The sequence below is a fragment of the Onthophagus taurus genome, chromosome 3, assembly GCF_036711975.1.
Source record: "Onthophagus taurus isolate NC chromosome 3, IU_Otau_3.0, whole genome shotgun sequence".
In the NCBI taxonomy this organism is placed as follows: Eukaryota; Metazoa; Arthropoda; class Insecta; order Coleoptera; family Scarabaeidae; genus Onthophagus; species Onthophagus taurus.
Window position 1 is genome coordinate 5,873,072 of NC_091968.1, and position 26,876 is coordinate 5,899,947.

Genomic DNA, 26,876 nt, shown 5'->3' on the forward strand with positions numbered 1-26,876 from the left:
AGTTTCGATAACTTTGTCTAAATTTAAAATTTTTTACTTCTGCAAAAGAAGTAAATCTTATAGAGTCTATTATGATACCAGTTTTAGAGCACAATATGGTAGAATGCAGTTGACAGAATTATGGATTTTACTAAAATATCCTCTTTTAAGTGATCATTTTCTTACTAGGATAACTTTGGCAACCACGTCTGCATTAAAACACTATCTTAATAAACTAATCTAATTTTATTTCATTTGATTCTTTTTTTCCTCAAGACTTGCGATATACATATTCTCAATATTACTAAAAATTCCTTTTAAAATCATTTTTGCGTCTTCATATTTCGGTAAGACGGTTTTATCCGCCAATAAACCCAGCTGAATTCGATCGTCATAAGTATAAAGAGATATTCCTAATCCTAAAAGATAAAGATCATCATAAATTAAATTTCAACAAAAAAGAAGTGTTTTTTAAATATCTTACCAACTATAGCTTTGTTCGGTATCCAAAATATAAAATCCAACACTTTTAATCCATCACAAATCGTCACTAAATTCGTCCCGGGTAAAATACTAAACCCAATGCTACTATCAGCGCGATCCATTAGGGATTTTACTGTTGATGTTGGTAATAAACCAAAAATGTGTTTCATTTGCCAATAATTCCACTAAAAAATTATTTTTCTCAACATAATTTTTATACAGCACAAAATTACTTACAACAACATCAATCGCATTTTTGATACAATTAAATTCATTTCTTGTATATTTTAAAACATCTAAAATCGATTGTTTCTTTTCAAGTTGTAATCCGACTAAAGTCAAAGAAAACCGGTTATGCGTAGGAATTTTTGGATCATTTATATCGATTTTTTCGTTTGGTGGTATCACTGTAACCGCAGCGGAAATAATTTTGGGTATATTTTCTTTCTTTTGATTCTGAAACGAAATAATTCTTTTGTGTTTTTGAAAAAATAATAGATATTTACGTAAGCAGTTATGAAAAGACTAATTTTTTTTTGCAAATTTTATCTATTTCCATTGCAATAGCAATTTTTGTTCAAAACTTGACTTATTCTATTAGTGACAGATGTCAATTTATCAATTTCTAGTTATGTAATGGAATTCATTACATCACTAGTGATGTAATGATTTCATTACATCACTAGTTATAAAAAAAGTGTCGTTAGAAAGACATGTAAAATTTAATTTTCATAATGGAATTAGATAAAATATAATTTTTTACCTGATGAAAATAATCAGAGAAACTTGCTGCAACGGCAGAAACGCAAACCTCCGAAAATCCACCTTCTCCTAAATTCTTTTTAATGTTTTTGATCATTTCTAAGTGTTCTGGTTCATCTTCAACGCAACAAACTAAATGTTTTTCGCCGGAAAGTTCTTTTCCATGAATAAAATTTACTTCTTTTTCTTCTAAATAAGCTAATCGATGTGCGGATAATCGAACTATTTTCATAAAAAATTTCCATAAACCATCACCTTTCTTTTTCTTTCCACCATCGTCTTTCTTTAAAATTTCGCTAATTACCGTTGTAACATTTCCATCCGTTAAAGTTTTCATCACCAATTGTTGCATTGAAATCCCATCACCGATACAATGATGTAATCGGTATAAAACCGGATATTGATACTTACATTTCTTATTTCCCCGCCATTTCACCGATTGTAAACCGATTAGAACCTCATTCGTTCCACAATCATCGTAAGGTAATTTTTTATTACAATAATTCGATAACAAAATCATCAACTCATCTTTATCTAATTCTTCCCCATTTTTAATTATTTCAATTTTCCCAACAACATCATCATCGCGCATTCGATTCCTTAGATAATACAAATAACCGCCGAATTTTCCTCGGACATATCGAAACTTTTTCGATTTCAACAAAGAATTACAAACGCGTTTTTTCATTCGGACGAAAAACTCTTCCGGTTCATAATCGGTTTCGATTATCATCAGACCATTTATGATTCCTCTGGAGTTATCTTCGATAGCCCAAACGGCGTCTGTTCCGTGTATTAGGCCGACGTAATCATTTTTGTGTTTTAATCGCAGGTATTTGTCGATTACGTAACGATATATGGTCAGAAAAAATAAGATTATTCCGGAAATTGTGCATAGTATTATTGAAATTGTTAAAGTTGAGAATGCTAAGAAGATTTCGCCGGGTATTGAACGGGTGATGATTGAAATGTAGGGTTTTCTTCGGGCTACTTTCTACAAAAAAATGATATATCAATTATACGATTCCACAAGAACACGTCATTATCCTTAACTATATTAGAAGTCTAGAACAATTGAAAACAGAACAACAATATGAGTTAGAACAAACATTGAACTCAGCAAAAGCACCTATATTGACAGGAATTTGCTGGGGAGGCAGTCTAAGTTGAGCTCTCATTAATATTGTAATGAATAAAAATAACTAAAAAGGTTTTGCAAAATGCTAAAAATGTTTTGGGAATTCCAGAAAACTTTCAAGATCTTCAAAGGATTTTCAAAATCTCCAAAATAATGTTAAAATATTTAGATCTTGCAATCAACATGGAATCTGCCATAATAAAAAAAAAGCAGAATCGACCATTCGTGGTTTTTATCAAACCACTAATGGCTCATTGGACCTACGTAGCAATAATCAGACCCATGGTCGCCCATGCCTCACTGATTTGGTGGCAAAACACAAATCATAAGACAGCACAACAATTCATTTATGTATACAAAAGGAGGCAGCTTTAAGTGCCTTATTACTGAAAACATGCTTTTCAGCTAAGCAGATGCAGGATAACTTCAGAGGACATGTTGAAATCCTCAAGGACCCATGTCTAAATCACTTGATTATTACCGATAGAATACAATTTTGACCAGCAGTATAAGGTCATATTTAGAAGCAGGTATGATGGGACTAAGGGTGAGCCTCAACTGAAAAGAGGAGTCCTTGCTTGCTACACGGATGCTTCAAAGACAATTGGATCCGGAGTAGCCATGGGTATTAGCCTCATTAAATTGCCCTTCAGCTCGGACATAACCATTTTTCAAGCAGAAGTTCTTGCTATTAACTTCTGCACAGCTTTGAACCTTCAAAAGGAACAGAAAGGTGTACCCATAAACATTTCCACAGACAGTCGGGTCGCCCTAAAAGCAATTCAGGCCTACACGTGTGACTCCGCTACCTGAGAGAAAAATTCGCTAGGGGAAATGATGTTACTCTATGGTGGGTTCTAGATCACAGGGACATTGAGGGTAATGAGAAAGCGGACAAGCTGGCCAAAGAGGCAGTGAAAATGCCCTTCATTGGGCGCCAACCCGTTTGTGGAAATAAAACAAGTAATCAACAATTGGGAGGCCTCGAAGGTAGCCTTACGCTGGAAAGAACATCCAGGTCATAGACAAGCGAAGAGTATGATTACTCCATTGCAAAACAAAACCAAACAGGTTTTATGTCTCACTAAAGGGGATTTAAGACGCTCTCACTTTTCCTGACAGGCCATGCGCCAATAAAATTTTGCAATTTGTTGATTTTGCAACGACGAGTCAGAAACGGCTGAACATATACTATGTACTTACGTTGCCAGAGGCCGCTTAAGGCACAAAATTTTCGTTAAAGCTCTTTTGACACCTACCGACATAAAGGAACAAGACTAAGGTTCATTAAGGACCTACATTTACCCTAAGCTTTTGGAGGGCTAAAGTTACAATACTTCTTATAGGTCACGGTGACGAGAGGGGCCACTCCCTTCAGCCTGGCAGCAATTATAATAAATGCTTATTATATAGGTATACCTTAACAGTGTAGAATTAGTTTTGACGAATTCTAATGTTGAGAGTTTTGTCTGGGGTGTTAGAGGTTTCCTAAAGGTTTTCAGTGATCTCTAGAAAGCCCAAAAAATGTTTTGGAAACGTCAGAAAATGTTCAAGATTTGTTTAGGTGGTTACTAAAGAAATTCAACGATCTCTAGAGATTCCAAAAAGTCTCCAAGGATATCTAGAAATCCCTAAAATTGTCTTAGGTTATCCAGAATACTTTTAATAATTCCAAAACACTTTTAGAGGATTTCTAAAGATTTTCAAAGATATTTAGGGAGTACAAAAAGTTTTCGCCAATGTCCAGAAACTCCTAAAAATATCTTGGAATATCCGGAAAGTTTTCAATAACTCCAAAGATTTTGCAAAATCTAGATAATTTATATCTTGCAATCAACATGGAGTCTTCCAAAATAAAAAAAGCAGGTATGTTTGTTATACCTATACTCTAACAGTGTAGAATTTGCTTTGAAGAATTCTGATGTTGAGAGTTTTTTTTGGAGTGTTAGAGGTTTTCAGCGATATCTATAAAAGCTTTTTGCAAACTTCAGAAAATGTTCAATATCTCTAATCGATTTGCATAAAGTAACTTATAACATTAACGTTCTGATTTAAATTAAAAGAATTTTTTCATCTTAATTTTCTTTAAGTTAGAATTTGTCTAAAAACAAATTTCTCACAACATTTTTCAAGATCTTCAAACTTATTTTCTTTTTCAATATTTTGGCAAATAGGGATCGTTAGGTTATATCGTAATACTCGCTATTCCGCAATAACCACTTTTTATTAACTTCAACACTGGATAAAAATTACATGTAAAGTTAACACTTATTTTGCATATCAATTTTCAAAAACATTTGATAAATATTGAAAAACAATTGTAAACATATTAAAAGTTGTACCCTTATGAAATTTCACTATAATTTTATACTGTATGTGTTGTTTATGTAACGCTGTAATAGCTTAGATTTTATTTGCAATGTTAAACTTTAATTTAATCTACAAAAAAAGTCCCACAAGATCCCAGGTTGAAATTTGTTTTTTTATGTAGTTTCAAGCCTATACTTTCCGTTCCTAAACAAATAAATTTCGCATTTTCAATAAAATGGCTAATATACAGGGTGGTGACTACGGATATTCGACAGTGAATACTGAAAATTAGTTTTGAAACTATCAATCGTTTGCAATTTTTCTGAATAACTATTTTTTATGAATTAATATTAGTACTAACTCTATTATTAGATCTAAAACTAGAAACTTTCGGGTTTAACCGTGCGTAACAATTCTATTATACAATCAATTATATAATTGGTATTATATGCCAGTGGCAGTGCATAAAATTCTTGTGCATGGCCACTTAATAATAAAATCATTAAGTATCCAGATTGGCCTGCTTTCAGAAGATGCGCAAGAAACACGGAATAAAGACCTTAGAAGGTATAGAGAGAACTTTTCCAGAAAAATGTCAAGAATACACAATAATAGACATTTTAAATAGACTATTAATATCTTCAGACCCAATTATAACATCATTTCATAGCAAGAAATCAAGGAATAATACAGATTTTTTTGAAGAACTTATAAGCTTCTCTGCTTTGAAAATGATGATGAAAGAAATAATTTTTTATCGTCAATAGCAACTAATATTGAAATTGTAAAACACAGTGAGGACGAAGAAAGATAAATATAGGTATAGAAAAAATTTAAAACAGTATGTTAAAATACTAAATTTGCTTATGGGTTAAAACATAATTTATGGTTATCATTATATTATTACACATTTGTCACAAATTAATGCAGAAACAGAGAATAGCGTAGTTTACTTTATTATTGCAAATAAAATAATAACAGTATTTTTTAACTGCTATTTTTTCGAAGACAGCTACATAAAAAATACTCAGAAGTTAGGTAGAATCCATAAATGCAACAAAAAATAGGGTTTCTTATTTTAAAATGTCAACATTTGGTATTTCAATTTTGGGACACCTGTATTTCAATTGTATCTGATCTTATGCGCGTTAAAAAATATAACATAGATATTCAAGAATTTTTTCGGGAAGAATATCCCTCAAATTTTTATCGAATTGATTTCATACTTTATGTACAGGGTGTCCAAATTTCGATGGGTTTGCAGGGTATCTCAGTTGTTATGAAAGATAGAAAGTTGCGGCTTTCGCGAACCTGAGCTACTTTTATGTGAAACTTACAATGGCGCAAACCAAATTTTCATAGCCCTCTTCGTTTTTGATATACAGGGTGTGTTTCAAAATTTACGATTTTCAGACACCTCCTGAATCTCGGCTATCCGGAAATGTAAAAACGGGTTCTAATAGATTTTTTCACGTAGAATCCAATGCTGCACGTAGAATTTTTCTAGTTATTACGGTTTTTGAGTTATAAAGAGTTAAGTATTTTAGAAGTTGAGTAGTTAGTATTTGAGTTGTGTTTATAACTCAAAAACCGTGATGACTAGAAAAATTCTACGTGCACCATTGGATTCCACGTGAAAAAATCTATTAGAACCCGTTTTTACTTTTTTAGGTGTCTGAAAATCGAAAATTTCAAACACTCCCTGTATATCAAAAACGAAAAGGGCTATGAAAATTTGGTTTGCGCCATTGTAAGTTTCACAAAAAAGTAGCTCAGGTTCGCGAAAGCCGCAACTTTCTATCTTTCATAATAACTGAGATACCCTGCAAACCCATCGAAATTTGGACACCTGTACACAGTGTATACAGGGTGTCTCACGTAACTGGTTCGTTAGAACTTGTTTAGAGTCCACTATTTGTACAGTTTTGTAATTTTGGTAGCATGAGTTGTTCATTCGGAACTTTCGATCTAAAATATTTTCAAGATGGCTGCTACTTCCGATCTACCGGAAGTAGACCATAACCTCGTTATTTTAAATGGAATACTACAGTTTTTATTACACCTTTTAATTGTCTTTAATTGTTTTTTAATAGTCAACATATTTTCTTATGTACAATTGAATATTTACATAATAGTATTATGAATAGTGGAACCTTAAAAAGTTTTAACGAACTAGTTACGTGAGACACTCTGTATATATTACAGTATATAAGTATATATTACTTATTGTTAGGGTACATGAAATAAATGTACCATGTTTTCGGAGTTACATTAGCTTAAATATCCAACCCAACCCACAACAAAACCTTTGTTTCGCTTTTATTTTCAAATATTCGTTTCAAAACGCTAAATTTTGTTTTAAGCACTGTTTATTGTAGAAATAAATCCTAGCTAAGCATTAAGGAGATATTATAATGGTATTAAACATTTTCAACTTCATTTAGTTGCAATTAGATTTTTGGCCAGATATTCATAACTTCCTAACACTGTGCGATGCCCAGAAACTCGTAAAGACGTCTTGGAATATCCGGAAAGTTTTCAAAAACTCCAAAAATGTTGCAAAATCTCTAAAACACTTTAAAAGTTTTCTAATGATATTCAAAGATATCTGTGAATTCCTAAAAGTTTGTCATAGATAAACGATAACGTCTATACGCTTTTTAATATTTTGTCGTAGAAATTCGACTGTAATGAGCGTTATAGGTGTTGTAACTTAGTAAGTAACTTATAATATTAACGTTCTGATTTCAATTAAGAAAACTTTTTTGATCTTAATTTTCTTTAAGTTAGAATTTGTCTAAAAACAAATATCCCACAACATGTTATATAAAAATGTTTTGGAAACTTGAGAAAATGTTCAAAATCTCCAAACGATTTGCACAAAGTTCAAAACTTTTTGTTTAGATGATTTCTGAAGAAATTCAAAGATATCTTGTGATTCAAAAAAGTCCCCAACGATATCCAGAAATCCCTAAAGTTGTCTGGGGATATCCAGAATACTTCCTAAGGTTTTGCAAAATCTCCAAAACACTTTTAGAACATTTCTAAAGGTATTCCAAGATACTTAGAGATTACAAAAAGTTTTCACCGATGTCCAGAAACTCTTAAAGATGTCTGAATATCCGGAAAGTTTTCAATAACTCCAAAATGTTGCCAAAACACTTTTAGATGTTTTCTAAGGATATTCAAAGATATCTAGGAATCCCAAAAACTTATATTATAACGTTCAGATTTAAATTAAGAGAATATTTTTCATTTTAATTTTCTTTAAGTTAGAATTTGTCTAAAAACAAATTTCCCACAACATGTTACATAAAAAACTTACTCTCGCATAATCAAGAATTGCTCAACTACTTTACATACTTCTTAATAAAAAAATCAAACCTTTCCTTTAATTCTATTAATAAATTAATCTTTTAGTAATAATTTATAATTATTCTTACCTGGAAAAGTCCATGGACACTTAATATAAACTCCAAACATATCCTTAAGAAACCTAATTAATAAAAAAAACTTTTGTTACACTTCTTTTTTAAAACTTGCAACGAATTTAAAAAATTAAACCAAATTAAGAAACTTACTAAACATTATAAAATCGGTCGATTTAACTTAGTTCTTCAGTTCGTGATTCGATTTCGCACCGATTCAAAATAAAATGCATACGTTCCAGTTTTAATAAATATACCCAGTGTTACAACACAACCTGTCTTGCTTATAACTTAACTACTTTGAAAGGTACGTTTAACCTTCTATTTCTATTTTCTAATAGGAAAGGATTTAGATAATTAGTTTTTCTTTGTCTCAATTAGATTTTATTGTTTACAAATTATTTTTAAACGAACAAAAGAAGATTATGATTTAATCAACTTAATGATAAACATTTTCTTCTTTAGCATATTTGCATTTTCAGAAAACGTTACGACCTTGAATTAAAGAAAAAAAAGAGCGTAATTGTTTTAAGAATGTATAATTTTTTTTGCTTAATACGCATTTTGTATCACGAACAAACAAATAATATATAAATTACACGGTTTATCATAGTTAATACTTATCACAGTTAATAGCGAAGCAAAAAGATTGAATTATTACAAAAAATCTTTATTTTTATTATTATTTTTTTTACTTAATTATTAGATGATTTTATTGGTGCTTTTTCGACGGTTTCACTTTTAATGTAGCATAGAATTGTGACCCAAGCGAATGATGCTATTCCCATATAAATGACTCGATAAAGTGGAGGGACTAAAGAAAAGTTTAATGCTTGAACTGGTAGCCAAAAGAGGCAGCTTACTGTGAACGTTTTCGGGAATTTATGGATTAATTCTTCGAAAAGATTTTCTTGACATTCCAAAATAGACATCGCTGCAAGTAAAAGTGTTAATTATTTATTAAAAGAAATTAAAATTGAATTAAATAAACTTACACGTGTAAAAAATTGCGTATAAAAGTGGTGTAAACAAGAATTGATCCATTAACATTTTTCTAAGGACAATTTTTGGCGCAGTTGAAGCGTACGTTTTATCCAGCCAACGATACCTGTTTTTATTTGATAAAAAAAGTGCGAATTGAATCAATTAACACTTTATTTAACGAAGTACTTACCAAACAGTCATTAATGGCCCTTGAATTAAAGTGCCGTAAATCCCGCATCTTTGTATACAATCGAAATCGTAACTCTTTGGTTTTTCAGTCTACTAAAAACAAATATTAAAAAAAAAATAATTAATTAATTTTATTTATTTAATCTCACCAAGATTTTTTTGGATAACGTTTGATTGATGCACTCAGCTCCGACGAACATCGTCCCAAAAATTCCCGCATTCGTTATAATTGGATAATTTGTTAATCCAGACTTTAAAAGGCGAATCAAACCGGACATTTCCCCCAAAATTATTTAATCCAAAACCAACAAAGAACACGAACGGAATGAGATTCAAACGTTAAATCGTATTAAGTGAAAGCAACTTGTAAATTTGGGTCATAGATGCAGTTTAAGCACCTTCTCCCATTCCGCCTTTACCGAAAATAAAAATAAATTTTGAGAGTCAAGATAAGATAACCTTGTTTGTGGAAATTTTTCTATTTTACACTTACTATTTTTTTTAAGATCTCGCCGTGCCTCTTCTCGAAATGCAACTCACAAATTTGTTTTAAACGCATTAAACATTCAGCTATTTAAAATTTAAATTGACTTCAATTGACAGTTAACGATCTCCATCCTAACCTCGTTAAGAAATAATAATAACCTCAATACAATAAAATTTTTTTTATATATGTACACATACAGTGAATTTCACTTAAAATGCAATATACAAAAATATATTTCCATAGAAACCAGGACGTACCTACTTACTTTGTTTCACATAAAATGCAACATGTCTGAATGTTTCTAGTTCTAGGTCTAAGGTAGTTCTAGTGACAGTGGTAGGTAGTGCTAGTTAACATAAGATATCATGTTGTATATTTTTATTGAACTAAAACTAGAAGCAACACTACACCTAGAACTATAAATATTCGTGTTTAGCCGTGCGTCTTCAAACTCGATACTTTCTAGTTCTAGGTCTAGTGTTAGTTCTAGTTTTACACTTGTACTATTGTGTTAGTTCGAGTGATAGTGCTAGTCTAAAACCAGAACTAACACTAGACCTAGAACTAGAATCATTCGGGTTTAGCCGTCTTGAGAGACTTGCGGCTAAATCCGAATGTTTCTAGTTCTCGGTCTAGTGTTAGTTCAAGTTTTATACTAGCACTATCACTAGAACTAATAATAATAGTCACTTTGTTCGGACAATTTTATAATTACAATCTTGTGAAGTAATATAATATATAAATAATATACCACATTCGATACAAGAAAAAAGCCCGAACATATAGGCGGACTCAACCTAACAGAAAGAAATGCCGTAAAGAAAAAAAACAACAAAAGAAAAAAGTATATCAATACCAATTGCAAGGAAATAATGAAAACTCATAGAAGAATTAGAGATAAAACAATTAGATATTGTTGCTTTTGCTCTTAGATACGTCAATATCCAGATATATACGAAAATATGAAAATTTGATGAATTTATTGCTTTCTCAAGTAATTAAAGGTAACATTTCGGAATCGAAGCATGCTATAGGAAATTTCTTATAACAAAAATTGTTGCAAATTTTATTGTTAACAATATTGCTCTCTTACAGTTTTGCTCTTAGATACGTCAACATCGAGATAGATACGAAAATATAAAATTTGATGAATTTGTTGCTCTTTCAAGTTATTAAAGGTAACACTTGAGAATCGGAGCTTGCTATAAGAAAACTTTTATAACAAAAATTGTTGCAAATTTTATTGTTAACAACATTGCTCTCTTGCACCTCTGCTGTTAGATACGTCAATATCGAGATAGATACGAAAATATGAAAATTTGATGAATTTATTGCTTTCTCAAGTAATTAAAGGTAACATTTGGGAACCGAAGCATGCTATAAGAAATCTTTTATAACAAAAATTATTGCAAATTTTATTGTTAACAATATTGCTCTCTTGCACTTTTGCTCTTAGATACGTCAATATCGAGATAGATACGAAAATATGAAAATTTTATGAATTTGTTGCTCTTTCAAGTTATTAAAGGTAACACTTGGGAATCGGAGCATGCTATAAGAAATCTTTTATAACAAAAATTAATGCAAATTTTATTGTTAACAATATTGCTCTCTTGCACTTTTGCTCTTAGATACGTCAATATCGAGATAGATACGAAAATATGAAAATTTGATGAATTTGTTGCTCTTTCAAATTATTAAAGGTAACACTTGGGAATCGGATCATGATATAAGAAAACTTTTATAACAAAAATTGTTGCAAATTTTATTGTTAACAATATTGCTCTGTTACACTTTTGCTCTGAGATACGTCAATATCGAGATAGATACGAAAATATGAAAATTTTATGAGTTTGTTGCTCTTTCAAGTTATTAAAGGTAACACTTGAGAATCGGAGCATGCTATAGGAAATTTTTTATAACAAAAATTGTTGCAAATTTTATTGTTAACAATATTGCTCTCTTGCACTTTTGCTCTTAGATACGTCAATATCGAGATAGATACGAAAATATTAAAATTTGATGAATTTGTTGCTCTTTCAAGTTATTAAAGGTAACACTTGAGAATCGGAGCTTGCTATAAGAAATCTTTTATAACAAAAATTATTGCAAATTGTATTGTTAACAATATTGCTCTCTTACACTTTTGTTCTTATATACGTCAATATCCTGATAGATACGAAAATATGAAAATTTAATGAATTTATTGCTCTTTCAAGTTATTATAGGTAACACTTGAGAATCGGAGCATGCTATAGGAAATCTTTTATAACAAAAATTATTGCAAATTTTATTGTTAACAATATTGCTCTCTTACACTTTTGCTCTTAGATACGTCAATATCGAGATAGATACGAAAATATGAAAATTTGATGAATTTATTGCTTTCTCAAGTAATTAAAAGTAATACTTGGGAATCGGATCATGCTATAAGAAAACTTTTATAACAAAAATTGTTGCAAATTTTATTGTTAACAACATTGTTCTCTTGCACCTCTGCTCTTAGATACGTTAATATCGAGATAGATACGAAAATATGAAAATTTGATGAATTTATTGCTTTCTCAAGTAATTAAAAGTAACACTTGGGAATCGGATCATGCTGTAAGAAAACTTTTATAACAAAAATTGTTGGAAATTTTATTGTTAACAATATTGCTCTCTTGCACCTTTGCTCTTAGATACGTCAATATCGAGATAGATACGAAAATATGAAAATTTGATGAATTTATTGCTTTCTCAAGTAATTAAAGGTAACATTTGGGAACCGAAGCATGCTATAAGAAATCTTTTATAACAAAAATTATTGCAAATTTTATTGTTAACAATATTGCTCTCTTGCACTTTTGCTCTTAGATACGTCAATATCGAGATAGATACGAAAATATGAAAATTTTATGAATTTGTTGCTCTTTCAAGTTATTAAAGGTAACACTTGAGAATCGGAGCTTGCTATAAGAAAAGTTTTATAACAAAAATTGTTGCAAATTTTATTGTTAACAATATTGCTCTTTTGTACTTTTGCTCTTAGATACGTCAATATCGAGATAGATACGAAAATATGAAAATTTGATGAATTTGTTGCTCTTTCAAATTATTAAAGGTAACACTTGAGAATCGGAGCATGCTATAGGAAATCTTTTATAACAAAAATTGTAGCAAATTTTATTGTTAACAATATTGCTCTCTTGCACTTTTGCTCTTAGATACGTCAATATCGAGATAGATACGAAAATATGAAAAATTGATGAAATTATTGCTTTCTTAAGTAATTAATAATTAAACATAACACTTGGGAATCGGATCATGTACATATACAGCTAGCTACTCACTGAAGCCCGCCGTTACTCAACCATCACCCAACACTTCAATGCTCTTTTAAATCGGTTCAGGTGTAGTCCAATCAGGTGCCGAGGTAAATTATTGTATATGGCGATAACAAATCTGTTCTGATAAGAAAAACACCGTATTTTATTTTCTATTTTGATAAAATATATTAAACAAACAAATTGATAAAAAGAAAACATAAAATTGTGTAACGTGGTTTCCTGAGGATGGCATTAACACGCCGAAACCGGTACCAACAGAAAAACATAAATCAAATTTTTCATCGTTGAAGTACAACTATTATTTACACATTCATTAACACACACGATGATAAAAGGGAATCAAAACACAAATATTATCATTACGTTTATCAGTACGGCCGTTCTGAATTTAATCCTGTCGTGCAGGTAATATCTGCCAGGTATGGAGAGGTAACTTCAGTGATGACCCTATATACAAGCAGGCTTTGTGGATGTATCTGCAAGATTTCATGTTAAAAAAAATTAAACGATTCGAGAGAGTTGCATAAAAGCTTTTTTGTGTGCCAGTCAAGATTATAACGATTAGAGTAAATCAATTTTAACGACCAATCAACTGTTTAGTGTGCTCTCTAAAGCTTAACGCCTCATCCATGACCAGTCCCAGGTTTTTGACAGACTTACTCAAAGGAATAAGAGTATTTCCTATCGACAGGCGATAAAAACCATCAATAAATTTCTGTTTTATCTTCGGGGGCCCAAACAGAATGATCTAGGTGTTATTAGCGTTTATTTTTAAGCAATATTCCCGTGCTCCATCGATAATATCATACAAGTCACGTTTAAACTTTTTGAAGCTTTTATCAAAGTAGCCCTCAGAAAAGGACAAATAAATCTGAGTATTATAGTGGACCCTACAGAAATCAACAAAGCTATTGAAATTTATCGTGTAAATTTTAAATAGTGTAGGGCCAAGAAGCGGACCCCAGACCTTATCTCCAAAGCACTCGACTTTACTTGATCAATGCTGACTGATTGAATCCTGCTATTAAGGTAATTTTTGAAAAAAGCTAATGAGATAGAATCTAGCCCGATATGGTCAAGAATTGATATTAACAAGTCTTGGTTTAGAGTATCGAATGCTCTGGAGAAATCCAACAGCCCCATAAGAGTCAGTTGCAATAACAATATCATCCACTATATTGTTCAGAGCAGTTTCACTGGAATAATGTGCTCAGCCTTCAGAATCTCAGTCAGTTGTCTGTGAACTATTTTTTTCAATACTTTTGATAACGAATTTTCTGATGTAAGGGTACAAAAATTTTACGTCATCGTAAAGAGAAAAGTAATCTCTATCAAATGACCCTAACAAAAGGGTACATTGCCATTTAAAAAAATTCAAGTATTATTCGTTATTCATTTGTTTCCTGAATTAAAAACAATTGAATGCAGTCTTATTATGGCAAATAAAATATGAAACAACTTTTGTATAAAATGTTTCTTTATAAAGTCAACATTTACCGAGATATATACTATATTCCATACATAATGGGCACCCTGTATGATATTCCCGGTATAGTACAGAGTGTTAATTAATTATCGTATCCGACGTATGCAACCAATATCACAGTATTGGTATTGCAATACGCAAATCTTGTATTATATTATATTGTAATATTGGTTGCATACTTGCAATTAATTAACACAGTGTATATAAATAAATAAAAGAAAATTAATTAATAGAAAACTTTTATTATTTAAAAAAAGAATCAACAAATAAGATTAATATTAAAAATGTAACAACAAAAAAATAATAACAACAAAATGATCTACAAAAAAAACAGTTTTTTAACACAGAAAGAACAACAACGTTTATTTACAATATCCTACTTTTTCTTCTTCAGTCTTCAAACACCGATTTAATGGTGATAATGGAGGGCTTCGATGGGAATGTCGTGGACACTCGAGGATAAAACTCCAGCAATTTCGCTGCCGTGTTCGCCGACATCGTAACTGGACGCACCAGCGTAAGCTCCGAGCCCTTCGTGACCACCTTCTTCAGCGTGTTGACCAGATTTTCCACCTACTCCAGCTGAGATGAAGCTGCCACCGAAGATACCTTGGTGACCACCTGAAAAAAAAGGTAAATAAAATTAATTAATTATTAAAATATGTCGCAACTTCATCTTTGTATCATGAGTTTTATAAGGATTATATTATATACTGTTACATTAAGGTGTTGCCAACATCATGGCTAACCTGTGTACCTTTTGGAGAATTGAATGTTATTTCTAAAGAGGTGTGCTTAACATTTTTTGCTAAAAGAAAGCAAAAACTCCAGTCTGCAGAATTTGTGCGCAATCACTTTTGCAATTAACTTTGAGGCTGTCAAAATCAAAAAGATTGCATGCTTTACTATATTCTGTGACAGTGTAGAATTAGCTTTGATGTTGAGAGTTTTGTTTGGAGTGTTTCCTAAAGATTTTCAACGATATCTAGGAATACCTAATAGTTTTCAACGACATCTAGAAAGTCCTAAAAATGTTTTGGGAGTTCCAAGAATTGTTCAAGATCTTCAAACGATTTGCATAAACGTCAAAATATTTTTTTGGGTGGTTTTTAAAGAAATTCAAAGATATCTTGAGATTCTAAAAGTCTCCAATAATATCCAGAAATCTCTAAAGTTGTATTGTGATGGGTTTGGAAAGTCTTTAGTACACTTTTAGAGGTTTTCAAAGGATAATCGCAGATATTTAAAGATTCCAAAAAGTTTTCAATGATATCCTGAAACTTCCAAAGTTGTCTTGAGATTACCAGAACATTTGTTAGGTCTTTAATAGATTTGTAAAGACAATAAAATATTTTTGGAGGAAAATTAAAAATGTCTAGAGATTACAAAAACTTTCCAATGATATCCAGAAACTACTAAAGACGTCTTGTGAGTTACCAATGAGATCCACGAAGTTGCAGAAATTTCCAAACAAATTTTGGAAGCTTTAATAGATTTCCATTACGAATAAAACATTATTAGAGAAAGTTTCCAACGATTTTCAGAAACTCCTAAAGGTAAAATATTTCTTACTTAGTTGTTATAGTTATAGCAGAATAGAAAACAATAATTTATATTTAAATTTTTTTATTACCTCCATCAGTTAAGTCTAAAGTTTGTCCTTGAGGTGCTTGTCCACCACCAACAACACTAGTTCCATGATGATAATCTCCATCGCCTCCGGCTTGTTGAAGGCTATCACCTCCAGCAGATTCTAATCCAGAGTAACTGCCAGCTCCAAAACTGCTGCCACCATAATCATCTCCACCACCACCTCCGAAACTCAAAGTTTCATGACCTAACAAATTTCAATTAATTATATTTAATTAAATCCGTTTGCTTATTAGGTGCATAACTTTCTTTTCACTTTCCAATTGTGATAGATTAAAAAAGTGTTGGGAAAGTTTAATAACTTAAAACATACCTCCGAGAAGTGTTCCACAGAAAACTCCATCGAAAACGACAACAACCAAAAGGATAATGAACTAGAAATAAAAATGCAATTTTTTAATTTATTCAAACAAATTTAAAAGTTAATAAGAATAACTACCTTAACCATTTTTATTTAGTGGGTAATGTTTTAGTGAGCTGTTAACTTGAAAGACTGATTATAACTTCCGCTGGTTGGATCTTTTTATATCTAAGATCCCTTCTAAAATGAACGGTTCTTTCGGAAGTAACCAGTTGTAAGAAGACTGGTGATTGTGGTGGTGGTAAAAAGAAAGATTGGATTCCACACTAGCCTTGACATTAGGCGAAAGTCTCTCTCTTTGGGACCGCTTTTGCTTTGCTCCATTTCATCCGCAACGAGAACAAACCGTTCTTTCCCAATACATAAAATTGATAAACTTACTTTCTGTCCCTCTTTCTCACCTCTGCACTTTTTTCCCTTATTTTCTTATTTATTAACTCGTATTTTCATTGCATCCATCCTTTTCCATCAATCTTAATTCAACAAAAGTAAGAGAAACGAAAACGAATAGTTCGTTAACCTCATAATGACGATTTTACTTTCAATCATTAATAACTTAATGAAAGAAGTCAATTTGGAATTTGGTTTCCATGGAAAAAAGATCAATATATTTTAAATGATTAATTCGTTAAAAATAAAAGTCAAAAATTAATTGAAATGGAGTACAGCTCATCATCAGAACACTCCGATAAAGACCGCGAAAAAGACAAAGAGGTTTTCAAAAAAGATAGAAAGTACGATTTCGATAAATTTCAAAAAACCAAATGGGTCACCGGCGAAATGGGGCCTTATTTCAAAAGGGATTTATTTTTGCTTGTTCACGCTCGAGCGACAATTCTTTACGTAGCTTTCGTCGTTTGTTTGACCGTTGGTAAAAATTAATTAAATTAATATTTTAATTTTTATTAAATTAAATCTTTAAAAAGCTGCCCTGGGCATGGTTGACGACAAAATGTTTTTTATGAGTCAATCGCTTCGCGATCACCTCAAAGAACAAGCCGGCCATGAAAGTCCGACTTTAGAAGAAACTTCCACAGTCAAATTTGAAGATATTACGACCATCGAAAAGATGTGGGATTTCATTCGAAATCATTTGATAAAGTATTTACACGCTCAACAATTTCCGGGAACTTTGCGACCTTTAGAACCAGAAGATGATAATATAACCGATAACGACACGGAAGATGCAATTATTGATGAAGTCGAAGAAATAGAGTTATCTACATTGGAATCTGGATCTTCAGATGAACCACCAAAACGGAAAAGACAAGCTGATGACACTGCTACATCTGGGAATTCGACAGGAAATGAGAATGACACGTTAGATGAAGACTACGTCGATGAAGAATTTTTATTTGATAGGTTATTTAATTCAATATACAGTAAATCCTCGATATAACGGATTAATAAGGAAAAGTAGAATCTAAGAGGACTACTACATCTCAAAATAAGTGTGTAGTTGAAGGTCCGTTCGTGACGTCAACGCCGAATAACAATTAATACTAGAACTAATATTAGATCTAGAGCTAGAAACATTCGGATTTAGCCGTCTTAAGACACCTAGAACTAGAAAGTCTAAATTGTTATTCAGTGCTAAATTGTGGTATATATTTGTTGAACTAAAACTAGAACTAACACTAGACCAACAACTAAAAGCATTTGGGTTTAGCCGCACGTCTCTAAAGACGGTTAAACCCGAATGCTTCTAGTTCTAGGTCTAATGCTAGTTCTAGTAACAGTGCAAGTGTAAAACTAGAACTAACGCTGTGTTAGTCGAATTCGAAGTAGTAGTTAGTAGTGTTAGTTCTAGTTTTAATTTTTATGCACTTCTATATTGTTGTGTATTTCTATTGAGCTAAAAGTAGAACTAACACTAGACCAACAACTAGAATCATTTGGGTTTAGCCGCACGTCTCTAAAGACGGCTAAACCCGAATGTTTCTAGTTCTAGTGATAGTGCAAGTGTAAAACTATAACACTAGACCTAGAACTATAAAGTTTCGGGTTTAGCTGTGCGTCTTCACACTATAACGGTTATAATGACCAAAATTTGTCACGTCATAAATTGAGGTTGAGTATAAAAATTAATTATTATCTCAGGAACGAATAGAGATTTTCAAGTACGCTTTTCTTCATGAATATGATAATACGTTTCACTATAAGCCCTGAAAATTTCATTAAGAAATCTTAAGAATTCGATTTTGTATGATTTTTTAAAGATAATGACAAACATTGGTAACGTTATAAATCAAAGATAAGTTCAAAAAGTATTATCTTTTAAACGGATAGGGATTTTCAAGTGCGGTTTTGTTCATTAAAAAGATCATATGTTTCGCTATAAGCCCCGAAAATTTCATTAAGAAATCTTAAGAATTCGATTTTTTATGATTTTTTGAAAATAATGACAAAAATTTCTAACGTCATGAATTGAGGTTGAGTTCAAAAATTATTATTTCATGAACGAATAGAGATGTTCAAATTCGGGTTGCTTCATGAAAACGATAATATGTTTTGCTATAAGCCAGGTAAATTTCATGAAGAAATCTTAAGAATTCGATTTTTTATGATTTTTTCAAAATAATGACATAATTGGTAACGTTATCAATTGAGGTTGAGTTCAAAAATTATTATCTCATAAACGGATAGAGATTTTCATGTGCAGTTTTCTTCATGAAAAAGATCATACGTATCGCTATAAGCCCCGAAAATTTCATTAGGGAATCTTAAGAATTCGGTTTTTTATGATTTTTTCAAAATAATAACAAAATTGGTAACGTTATAAATTGGGGTTGAGTTCAAATATCATTATCTGATGAATGATTAGAGATTTTCAAATACGGTTTTCTTCATGAAAAAGATCATACGTTTTGCTATAAACCTCGACAACTTCATTAAGACATCGTAAGAATTAAATTTTTCACGATTTTTTCAAAATAATGACAAAAATTTTTAACGTCATAAATTGAGGTTGAGTTCGAATATTATTATCTCATGAACGATTAGAGATTTTCAAATACGGTTTTCTTCATGAAAAAGATCATACGTTTTGCTATAAGCCCCGAAAATTTCATTAGGGAATCTTAAAAACTCGATTTTTTATGATTTTTTCAAAATAATGACAGAATTTTGTAATATCATAAGTTGAGGTTAAGTTCAAAAATTATTATCTCATGAACGGATAGAGATTTTCCAATACGGTTCTCTTCATGTAAAAGGTCATACTTTTCACTATAAGCCCCGAAAATTTTATTAAGAAATCTTAATAATTCGATTTATTATGATTTTTTCAAAATAATGACAAAAATTTTTAACGTCATAAATTGAGGTTGAGTTCAAATGTTATTATCTCATGAACGATTAGAGATTTTCAAATACGGTTTTCTTCATGAAAAAGATCATCCGTTTTGCTATAAGCCCCGAAATTTTCATTAGGGAATCTTAAAAATTCGAGTTTTTTTGATTTTTTCAAAATTATGGTAAAAATTGTTTACGCTATAAATTGAAATTAAGTTCAAAAATTATTATCTCATGAACGAATAGAGATATTGAAATATAGTTTTCTTCATGAAACAGGTCACACATTTCACTATAAGCTACTATTCAGCTTAGATTGTTGTATATTTTTCATTGAACTGAAACTAGAATTAGAAACATTCGGGTTTAGCCGTACATCTCTTAAAAGGGCTAAACCCGAATGTTTCTAGTTCTAGCTCTTGTGTTAGTTCCTGAATAACAATTACAACTAGAGTTACCGTCCTACATTTATACATCATATAGACAACTCATGGAATACCCCGAGTTTATATATTCCTTGTTCATAGAACACCTGGTGAATAACCCGGCTTGGATTCTATCCAAAGAGTGTCCCAACAAGAGCGCCGGATTTAAATTTGCCACTATTTTATTAATACGAGTTGTATGGCGTTTTTTGTTTGACAGTTGTCACGTATATACCGCGCGATTTATCAATATGGTGAACCATTCAAACGAACAATGTCTAACTATTGTAAAAACACATTACAAAAATGGTGAAAGTTTTGCGAAAACTGTTCGCCAATTACGTCAAGTTTTATTTTCAAATACGGTTTTCTTCATGAAAAAGATCATAAGTTTTGCTGCAAACCTCGAAAACTTCATTAAGAAATCGTAAGAATTGAATTTTTCGTGATTTTTTCAAAATAATGACAAAAATTTTTAACGTCATAAATTGAGGTTGAGTTCAAATCAAATCACCTTTATTCACTTTTTGAGACTATAGTTAGTAGTATAAGGTATGTCAAAAATAAGTACACAATATAGTATAAATACACAATAAATACACAACAAGCCGAGAAAATAATAAACTAATCGTTATAGTATTCATCCAGAGAATAGTAGCATGCTTCCATGATCCTTTTTTAAGAGTAATTTTAAATTTGTCCAAAGGTAAAGATTTAACATCATTTGGTAAGTTGTTAAATATTTTGGCGCAAGAGTAGAGCGGAGAGTTTTTAATATATAAAATATTAAATATAAATATTATTATCTCATGAACGATTAGAGATTTTCAAATACGGTTTTCTTCATGAAAAAGATCATACGTTTTGCTATAAGCCCCGAAAATTTCATTAGGGAATCTTAAAAATTCGATTTTTTATGATTTTTTCAAAATAATGACAGAAATTTGTAATATCATAAGTTGAGGTTAAGTTCAAAAATTATTATCTCATGAATGATTAGAGATTTTCAAATACGGTTTTCTTCATGAAAAAGATCATACGTTTTGCTATAAACCCCGAAAATTTCATTAGAGAATCTTAAAAATTCGATTTTTTTATGATTTTTTCAAAATTATGGTAAAAATTGTTTACGCTATAAACTGAGGTTAAGTTTATAAATTATTATCTCATGAACAAATAGAGATTTTCAAATACGGGTTTCTTCATGAAAACGATAATATGTTTCGCTATAAGCCAGGAAATTTCATTAAGAAGAATCTTAAAAATTCTATTTTTTATGATTTTTTCAAAATTATGGTAAAAATTGTTTACATTATAAATTGAGGTTGAGTTTATAAATTATTATCTAATAAACAAATAGAAATTTTCAAATGCGGTTTTTTCATGAAAAAGATCATACGTTTCGCTATAAGGCCCGAAAATTTTATAAAGAAATCTTAAGAATTCGATTTTTCATGATTTTTTCAAAATAATGACAAAAATTGGTTACGTTATAAATTGAGGTTGAGTTCAAAAATTATTATTTCATGAACGAATAGAGATATTGAAATATGGTTTTCTTCATGAAACAGGTCACACATTTCACTATAAGCCACTATTCAGCTTAGATTGTTGTATTTTTTCATTGAACTGAAACTAGACCTAGAATTAGAAACATTCGGGTTTAGCCGTACATCTCTTAAAAGGGCTAAACCCAAATGTTTCTAGTTCTAGCTCTTGTGTTAGTTCCTGAATAACAATTAAAACTAGAGCTATCGTCCTACATTTATACATCATATAGACAACTCATGGAATACCCCGAGTTTATCTATTATTCCATGTTCATAGAGCAATCTGGGGAATAACCCGGCTTGGATTCTATCTATAAGCTTCTATCTATTATATCAAGATTTTATTGTATTTTTATAGTAATTTTTACATTTTATTGTAGAGGTTTAGGTCATGAAAATATTTTAGTGGGCCCAGCTGTAATTCGTGCTGTAATGGTTACCGATTATGAGTGTACTAAACCGTTTGCGTCAGTGTTTATAAGATGTTACCCACCTTACAGTTCTGCGTATAGGAAAGAGGACACTTCAGAAAGTTACACTTTTCATCATCCGGAACAAACATTAGCCGAACCGTTTACCGGCAGAGTTTCTGTATACGATGGTGGTGGTTATCAAGAAAAATTAGGCACTACTTATGAGGAGAGTAGAAATATTACAAGGCGACTTAAAAATCAGAGATATATCTTAAAAGGAACTCGAGCGGTGTTTATCGACGCTGCTTATTACAACCCTAGTATTAATTTATTTTGCTCTGTCAAGTAAGACGGAAAAACGTTTAAAAAAAAATTCTTAATATATACATTTTAGATTTCTTTTTGAATTACCCGCCGGTGGGGGTGTTGTACCTTCAGCCTACTTTTACACATTGAAATTAACTCGAGTGAGCATGCGAGATTACATCAACGCCGGCTTTCAAATTGTATTTCTGATCTTCATTTTATTTTTTATCCTTGAAGCTTTTCGAAGCATGTGTTTTGTCAAATTGGAGTATTTCCGTTCGTTTTGGAATATAATAAACATCGCTATATTTATTGTACATCACTTTATAATTGGTTTGATTAAAACTGATAATTAACTTTTTTTAGGCTTGTATTAAATATTTTTATTATTTTTTTACTCAAATGGTGGCGATGCACGAAGTGATTCAAGCGATGAAAAAAGATAGGAGTGAATATATTAGCTTTCAAACGATTACCAGATATGAGATTTCTATGCGTAATTATTTGGCGGTGGTGATCTTTTTGGTTTATTTCAAGATTTTTAAATATCTCAGTTTTAATTTTACCATGACTATTTTGAACAAAACGATTGAAAAGGTTTTCAATTTGTTTTATTTATAAGACGTTTTTTAATGATTTATTTTTGCAGTGTTTAGAGGATGTTTTTGCATTTGCCTTAATGTTCTTCGTAATGTTTATGGCTTTCGCGTTATTTGGCTCTTTATGTTTTGGAAATCAAATTGTTCATTTTTCTACGATACCTTTGGCGATGTTTACTTTGTTACGAACGATGTTGGGCGATTTTGATTACAACGAATTTGAAGACGCCGATAGATATGTTGCACAACTTTATTACCTTCTTTATATATTTTCAGTTTTTCTTATTTTATTAGTGAGTTAACTCAAAAGAAATTAACATTTAAATTAATTTTCTTGTTATTAGAATTTGTTTTTGGCTATTATTAACGACACCTACAGCGATGCTAAAACTGAATTAACAACATCAGCCCCTGAAAGAAGAGTTGCTGATTATTGGAAAACTGGTTTATATAATATAATGGTTGGAATAGGTTGTAAAAGAATTGCTCCAAAAGCTTTAGTCGCGGGGGGTCGCGTAAATCCTTCGGCTAAAGAAGTTCGCGCAGCTTTAAAACGGTTACTTTCTTTACAAAAGTTATAATTAAATTAATAAAATTTCATTTTAGAATTGGTTATTCAGAATTGGACATTGATTTATTTTTGGGTCGTTACAATATCGACCCTGATTCTCAAGTTCGCGTTAAAGATGTTTCAAAACTGCTTGCTCATTTAAAAGCTAACGTTCCTAATAGGTATTTGCCGAAAATTCACCCTTCTAAAGACGTAAATCCACCGGCGATTGTGGCTTTGGATGATTTCTCCGAGTAAAAAGCGCTGAAAATCGATTAATTAAAGTTGTTGGTAAATCATTCTTTTCGTAGGCAACAAAGTCGCTTGGTTTTAATTGAGAATATGATGCTGAAGTTGGGTGATAAATTAGATGCGCTTTTAGAAAGATTGGGAACGATTAAGGATCCAGATAAGGCAACCTCAAGTGAATCAACTATGTAGAGTCGTTGTTTTGATTAGTTTTTTGATTAGTAGTCTTGAATTTAACTCTTTAATTAAATTTATTACAATTTTATTTATTATTTTTCTCTTGATCAAGCAACTCAAGTGGATGCCATATACATAGAGTTCAGAAAGGCTTTCGATCGTGTTGATCACAATCTCTTGTTGTCAAAGCTTCAGATAATGGGATATAATGGATATGATTGATAACTATTTGTTGCGATTAATTGGTTCTTATATGCGTGGTAGAACTCAGGTGGTGTCTATTAATGGATATTATTCTGATATAATGTCCGTCCCTTCAGGCGTACCTCAAGGAAGGCAACTTGGCCCCATTCTTTTTAATATTTACATCAATGATATTTAAAACAAAGTCATAAAACACTACCAGTGCTTAATATATACAGATGATCTGAAATTGTTTGCACGAATTTCAAGAAGTTCGAATGCTATCAGATACGGTTACAGCTTAGATGATTAAGTTTTACCCAGAGTATCTCAAATTAAAGACCTTGGGTCACATTTGATAATGCTAAGTTTAAACTTAGTTGGAAAAGCAAAAGCGTTGAAGCAGTAAAAGTTTTATATTTTGCTTATGTATTTAGTGTACTTAATTTTTGTACTACCATTTGGAATCCGCAGTATCATACTTACAGTATGTTAATTGATTATCGTACCCGACAAAGTATGCAACCAATATCACAGATTAATATTGCAAAGTCGTTTAAAATATATTTACATAGATATATTTTAATAACACTAGTCTACAAAAAAAATTCATAAAATATACTACATTTGACGCCACTGTATATTTAATGGTAGTTTTAAAACAATGGTCCATAATATGTAAAAAAGGGATTTTTTTTAGACAAAATGTAAACCAAAAATTTATTCAATATCCGTGGAGGGTTGCAGAAAAATTCTTTTTTACCTTCTATGTAAAGTTTGCTCTTTTTAGAAGACAACAAGGTACGCAGGATGAGAATCTATGGCGAAATTACAAAAAGTTATGATCTTCTATATGTAAGAGCACAGCTTTTTCTTGTACAGGGTGGGCAAATTTGGGTGTTATTATAGGCTATCTCAGAAACTATAAGAGATACGAAAAAAGTAGGTGTCATGTCTCGGTCTCTTTTTCCGAGACTAATCCAATCCCGCAAACACCAAACCTCTATCTTCTTTTGTTTTCATGTTATAGCCAAAATGTCAAATTTTCATGATTTCAAAAAATGCTCATATTTCGTTTATTTTTGAAATTAGAGAAATGGGGTTGATACGTTCTTAAGACACTTTTTTAAGTAGGATATACTGCCGTTGAAAAATTTTAAACATACTTGATGATTTTAGAGATACAGCACAAAGTTGTATTTTTTTAAATACAAACTATAGTTTATTATGATGTTACTGAAAAGAGCATATTTTTACCAATAAAAAATGGTTAGGAAGTAAAGTTTGTTTATTAAAAATACAAGAAATGTATTAATGAATAATTAAATATAAATAACAACTTCAGGAACTAAACAGTCACAGACTGTCACCTTCTTCTATTAAACTTACTGGTTGTAAGGTTAGAACAGTTCGGTATCAGGGTCGTTTTCAGAAGGGCTAAAAAAGTGTCCCTCTAATATCAAATCTTATATACTGAGATAAGTACATTTATTCGAGCAAAAAGTTATATGGTGAGACTCATTAGTATTACTTCATTAAGTTACATTAAAGTAACAAATATTTTATGTACACAAAATTCAAAAATTTTTCAAAGTTGTTTCGCACTTCATTAAATATTCAGGTGTCCCTCTGGTAAAATTGCAACTAAAACTATTTCTAAATCGGAAATAAAATAGTATTATATCATTTTATTACTGTCTTTTTTATATGGGGTAATTAACAAATCGATTTGAAGATGGTTTGCAATTTCTTATACATTTTGGTTTTAAATTAATCTCGAAAATGTTGTGTCCCTCGTTTTAATCTCAACTGCGTTACCACACCTTCTAATATAAATATTCGTGTCGCCATGGGTACCCGGCTCATTGTTAACACTGCATAGGGAAGTTAATATTAGTATGACACTATAACTGTTAAAAAATATAAAATTGACACGCTGAATATATTCAAGATTTTGATTGATTTCTACAAATATTTTTCTGGCTATTCGGATTCTCAACTCCGTTACCTGTCGTGAAAGGTAAAGTTTAAGTGATTTCTTACTGTAATTACATTAAGTAAATTACTAAAAAATATACGAACACGGTATGCAACTATCAGCATAAAATCTAATTTAGTTTAATTTTGAATATTTTTGAAAGCGCGTTTTCTCAACTCCGTTACTAATGTTAGGCAGTAGCATTTACAGCCACATTTAACAGTTACAACGCATTATGTACTGTAAATATTTTATTTTCAATGTATCTAACATTTAGTTAAGTTAAAGAAAAATAAAACAGTGCTCAAATGTGATAATTTCCAAATTTATATGCACCATGTTTCTCTTGCTTTAGACGAGATCTAATTTTGAGTATAATTTCGATTTTACGTTTTATTATTCTTTTGTTCCAAAATGTGAAAACTAGAGGTAAGGTCCTAAGTGAGGCTGCGGTTACAACATCAAAGTAAAATAAAATATGCAATCAAAAGAAGAGGGATGCTTTGAGAAGACTGAGAGCGCAACGAAAAAATGATCCTGAGGCTTATGAAATTGCTAAATTGAAG

The 26,876-nt window shown here is 31.0% G+C and overlaps 4 protein-coding genes across 4 annotated transcripts; 1 reads left to right on the forward strand and 3 right to left on the reverse strand.

Moving 5' to 3' along the window:
- Window positions 1-206: 206 nt before the first annotated feature.
- LOC111416800 (uncharacterized) lies at window positions 207-8,402 on the reverse strand. The gene is made up of 6 exons (XM_023048903.2): window positions 8,254-8,402; window positions 8,116-8,168; window positions 1,226-2,218; window positions 700-918; window positions 464-647; window positions 207-398 (listed from the first exon to the last, which is right to left on the reverse strand). Exons 1-6 carry the CDS (start codon window positions 8,258-8,260, stop codon window positions 226-228), a joined length of 1,629 nt encoding a protein of 542 aa, XP_022904671.2. The 5' UTR covers window positions 8,261-8,402; the 3' UTR covers window positions 207-225.
- Window positions 8,403-8,623: 221 nt separating this feature from the next.
- On the reverse strand, window positions 8,624-9,901 carry LOC111416802 (mpv17-like protein). Its single transcript, XM_023048905.2, has 5 exons — window positions 9,767-9,901; window positions 9,423-9,686; window positions 9,275-9,363; window positions 9,096-9,208; window positions 8,624-9,034 (listed from the first exon to the last, which is right to left on the reverse strand). Exons 2-5 carry the CDS (start codon window positions 9,549-9,551, stop codon window positions 8,796-8,798), a joined length of 570 nt encoding a protein of 189 aa, XP_022904673.1. The 5' UTR covers window positions 9,552-9,686; window positions 9,767-9,901; the 3' UTR covers window positions 8,624-8,795.
- Window positions 9,902-14,797: 4,896 nt separating this feature from the next.
- LOC111416804 (keratin, type I cytoskeletal 10-like) lies at window positions 14,798-16,768 on the reverse strand. Its single transcript, XM_023048906.2, has 4 exons — window positions 16,665-16,768; window positions 16,539-16,599; window positions 16,209-16,412; window positions 14,798-15,196 (listed from the first exon to the last, which is right to left on the reverse strand). Exons 1-4 carry the CDS (start codon window positions 16,671-16,673, stop codon window positions 14,985-14,987), a joined length of 486 nt encoding a protein of 161 aa, XP_022904674.1. The 5' UTR covers window positions 16,674-16,768; the 3' UTR covers window positions 14,798-14,984.
- A 467-nt stretch (window positions 16,769-17,235) lies between these two features.
- LOC111416812 (polycystin-2-like protein 2) lies at window positions 17,236-24,237 on the forward strand. Its single transcript, XM_023048915.2, has 9 exons — window positions 17,236-17,457; window positions 17,513-17,948; window positions 22,236-22,613; window positions 22,663-22,888; window positions 22,941-23,171; window positions 23,224-23,466; window positions 23,518-23,729; window positions 23,780-23,977; window positions 24,035-24,237. The coding sequence occupies exons 1-9, from the start codon at window positions 17,244-17,246 to the stop codon at window positions 24,162-24,164; spliced, it is 2,268 nt and encodes a 755-aa protein (XP_022904683.2). The 5' UTR covers window positions 17,236-17,243; the 3' UTR covers window positions 24,165-24,237.
- Window positions 24,238-26,876: the final 2,639 nt, after the last annotated feature.

Excerpts from the sequence above, each read along its gene's own strand:
- LOC111416800 (XM_023048903.2), bottom strand. Across the intron at positions 919-1,225 it reads TCTCTGATTATTTTCATCAG|AATCAAAAGAAAGAAAATAT; the intron begins GTAAAAAATTAT and ends ATTTCGTTTCAG. Across the intron at positions 399-463 it reads ACCGAACAAAGCTATAGTTG|GATTAGGAATATCTCTTTAT; the intron begins GTAAGATATTTA and ends TTTATCTTTTAG.
- LOC111416802 (XM_023048905.2), bottom strand. The coding sequence starts at position 9,551 with ATGTCCGGTTTGATTCGCCTTTTAAAGTCTGGATTAACAAATTATCCA. Across the intron at positions 9,364-9,422 it reads CGTTATCCAAAAAAATCTTG|ACTGAAAAACCAAAGAGTTA; the intron begins GTGAGATTAAAT and ends TGTTTTTAGTAG. Across the intron at positions 9,209-9,274 it reads GGGCCATTAATGACTGTTTG|GTATCGTTGGCTGGATAAAA; the intron begins GTAAGTACTTCG and ends AAATAAAAACAG.
- LOC111416804 (XM_023048906.2), bottom strand. Across the intron at positions 16,413-16,538 it reads CTGTGGAACACTTCTCGGAG|GTCATGAAACTTTGAGTTTC; the intron begins GTATGTTTTAAG and ends GAAATTTGTTAG. Across the intron at positions 15,197-16,208 it reads TTTAGACTTAACTGATGGAG|GTGGTCACCAAGGTATCTTC; the intron begins GTAATAAAAAAA and ends CTTTTTTTTCAG.
- LOC111416812 (XM_023048915.2), top strand. The coding sequence starts at position 17,244 with ATGGAGTACAGCTCATCATCAGAACACTCCGATAAAGACCGCGAAAAA. Across the intron at positions 17,458-17,512 it reads CGTCGTTTGTTTGACCGTTG|CTGCCCTGGGCATGGTTGAC; the intron begins GTAAAAATTAAT and ends ATCTTTAAAAAG. Across the intron at positions 22,889-22,940 it reads TAAACATCGCTATATTTATT|GCTTGTATTAAATATTTTTA; the intron begins GTACATCACTTT and ends AACTTTTTTTAG.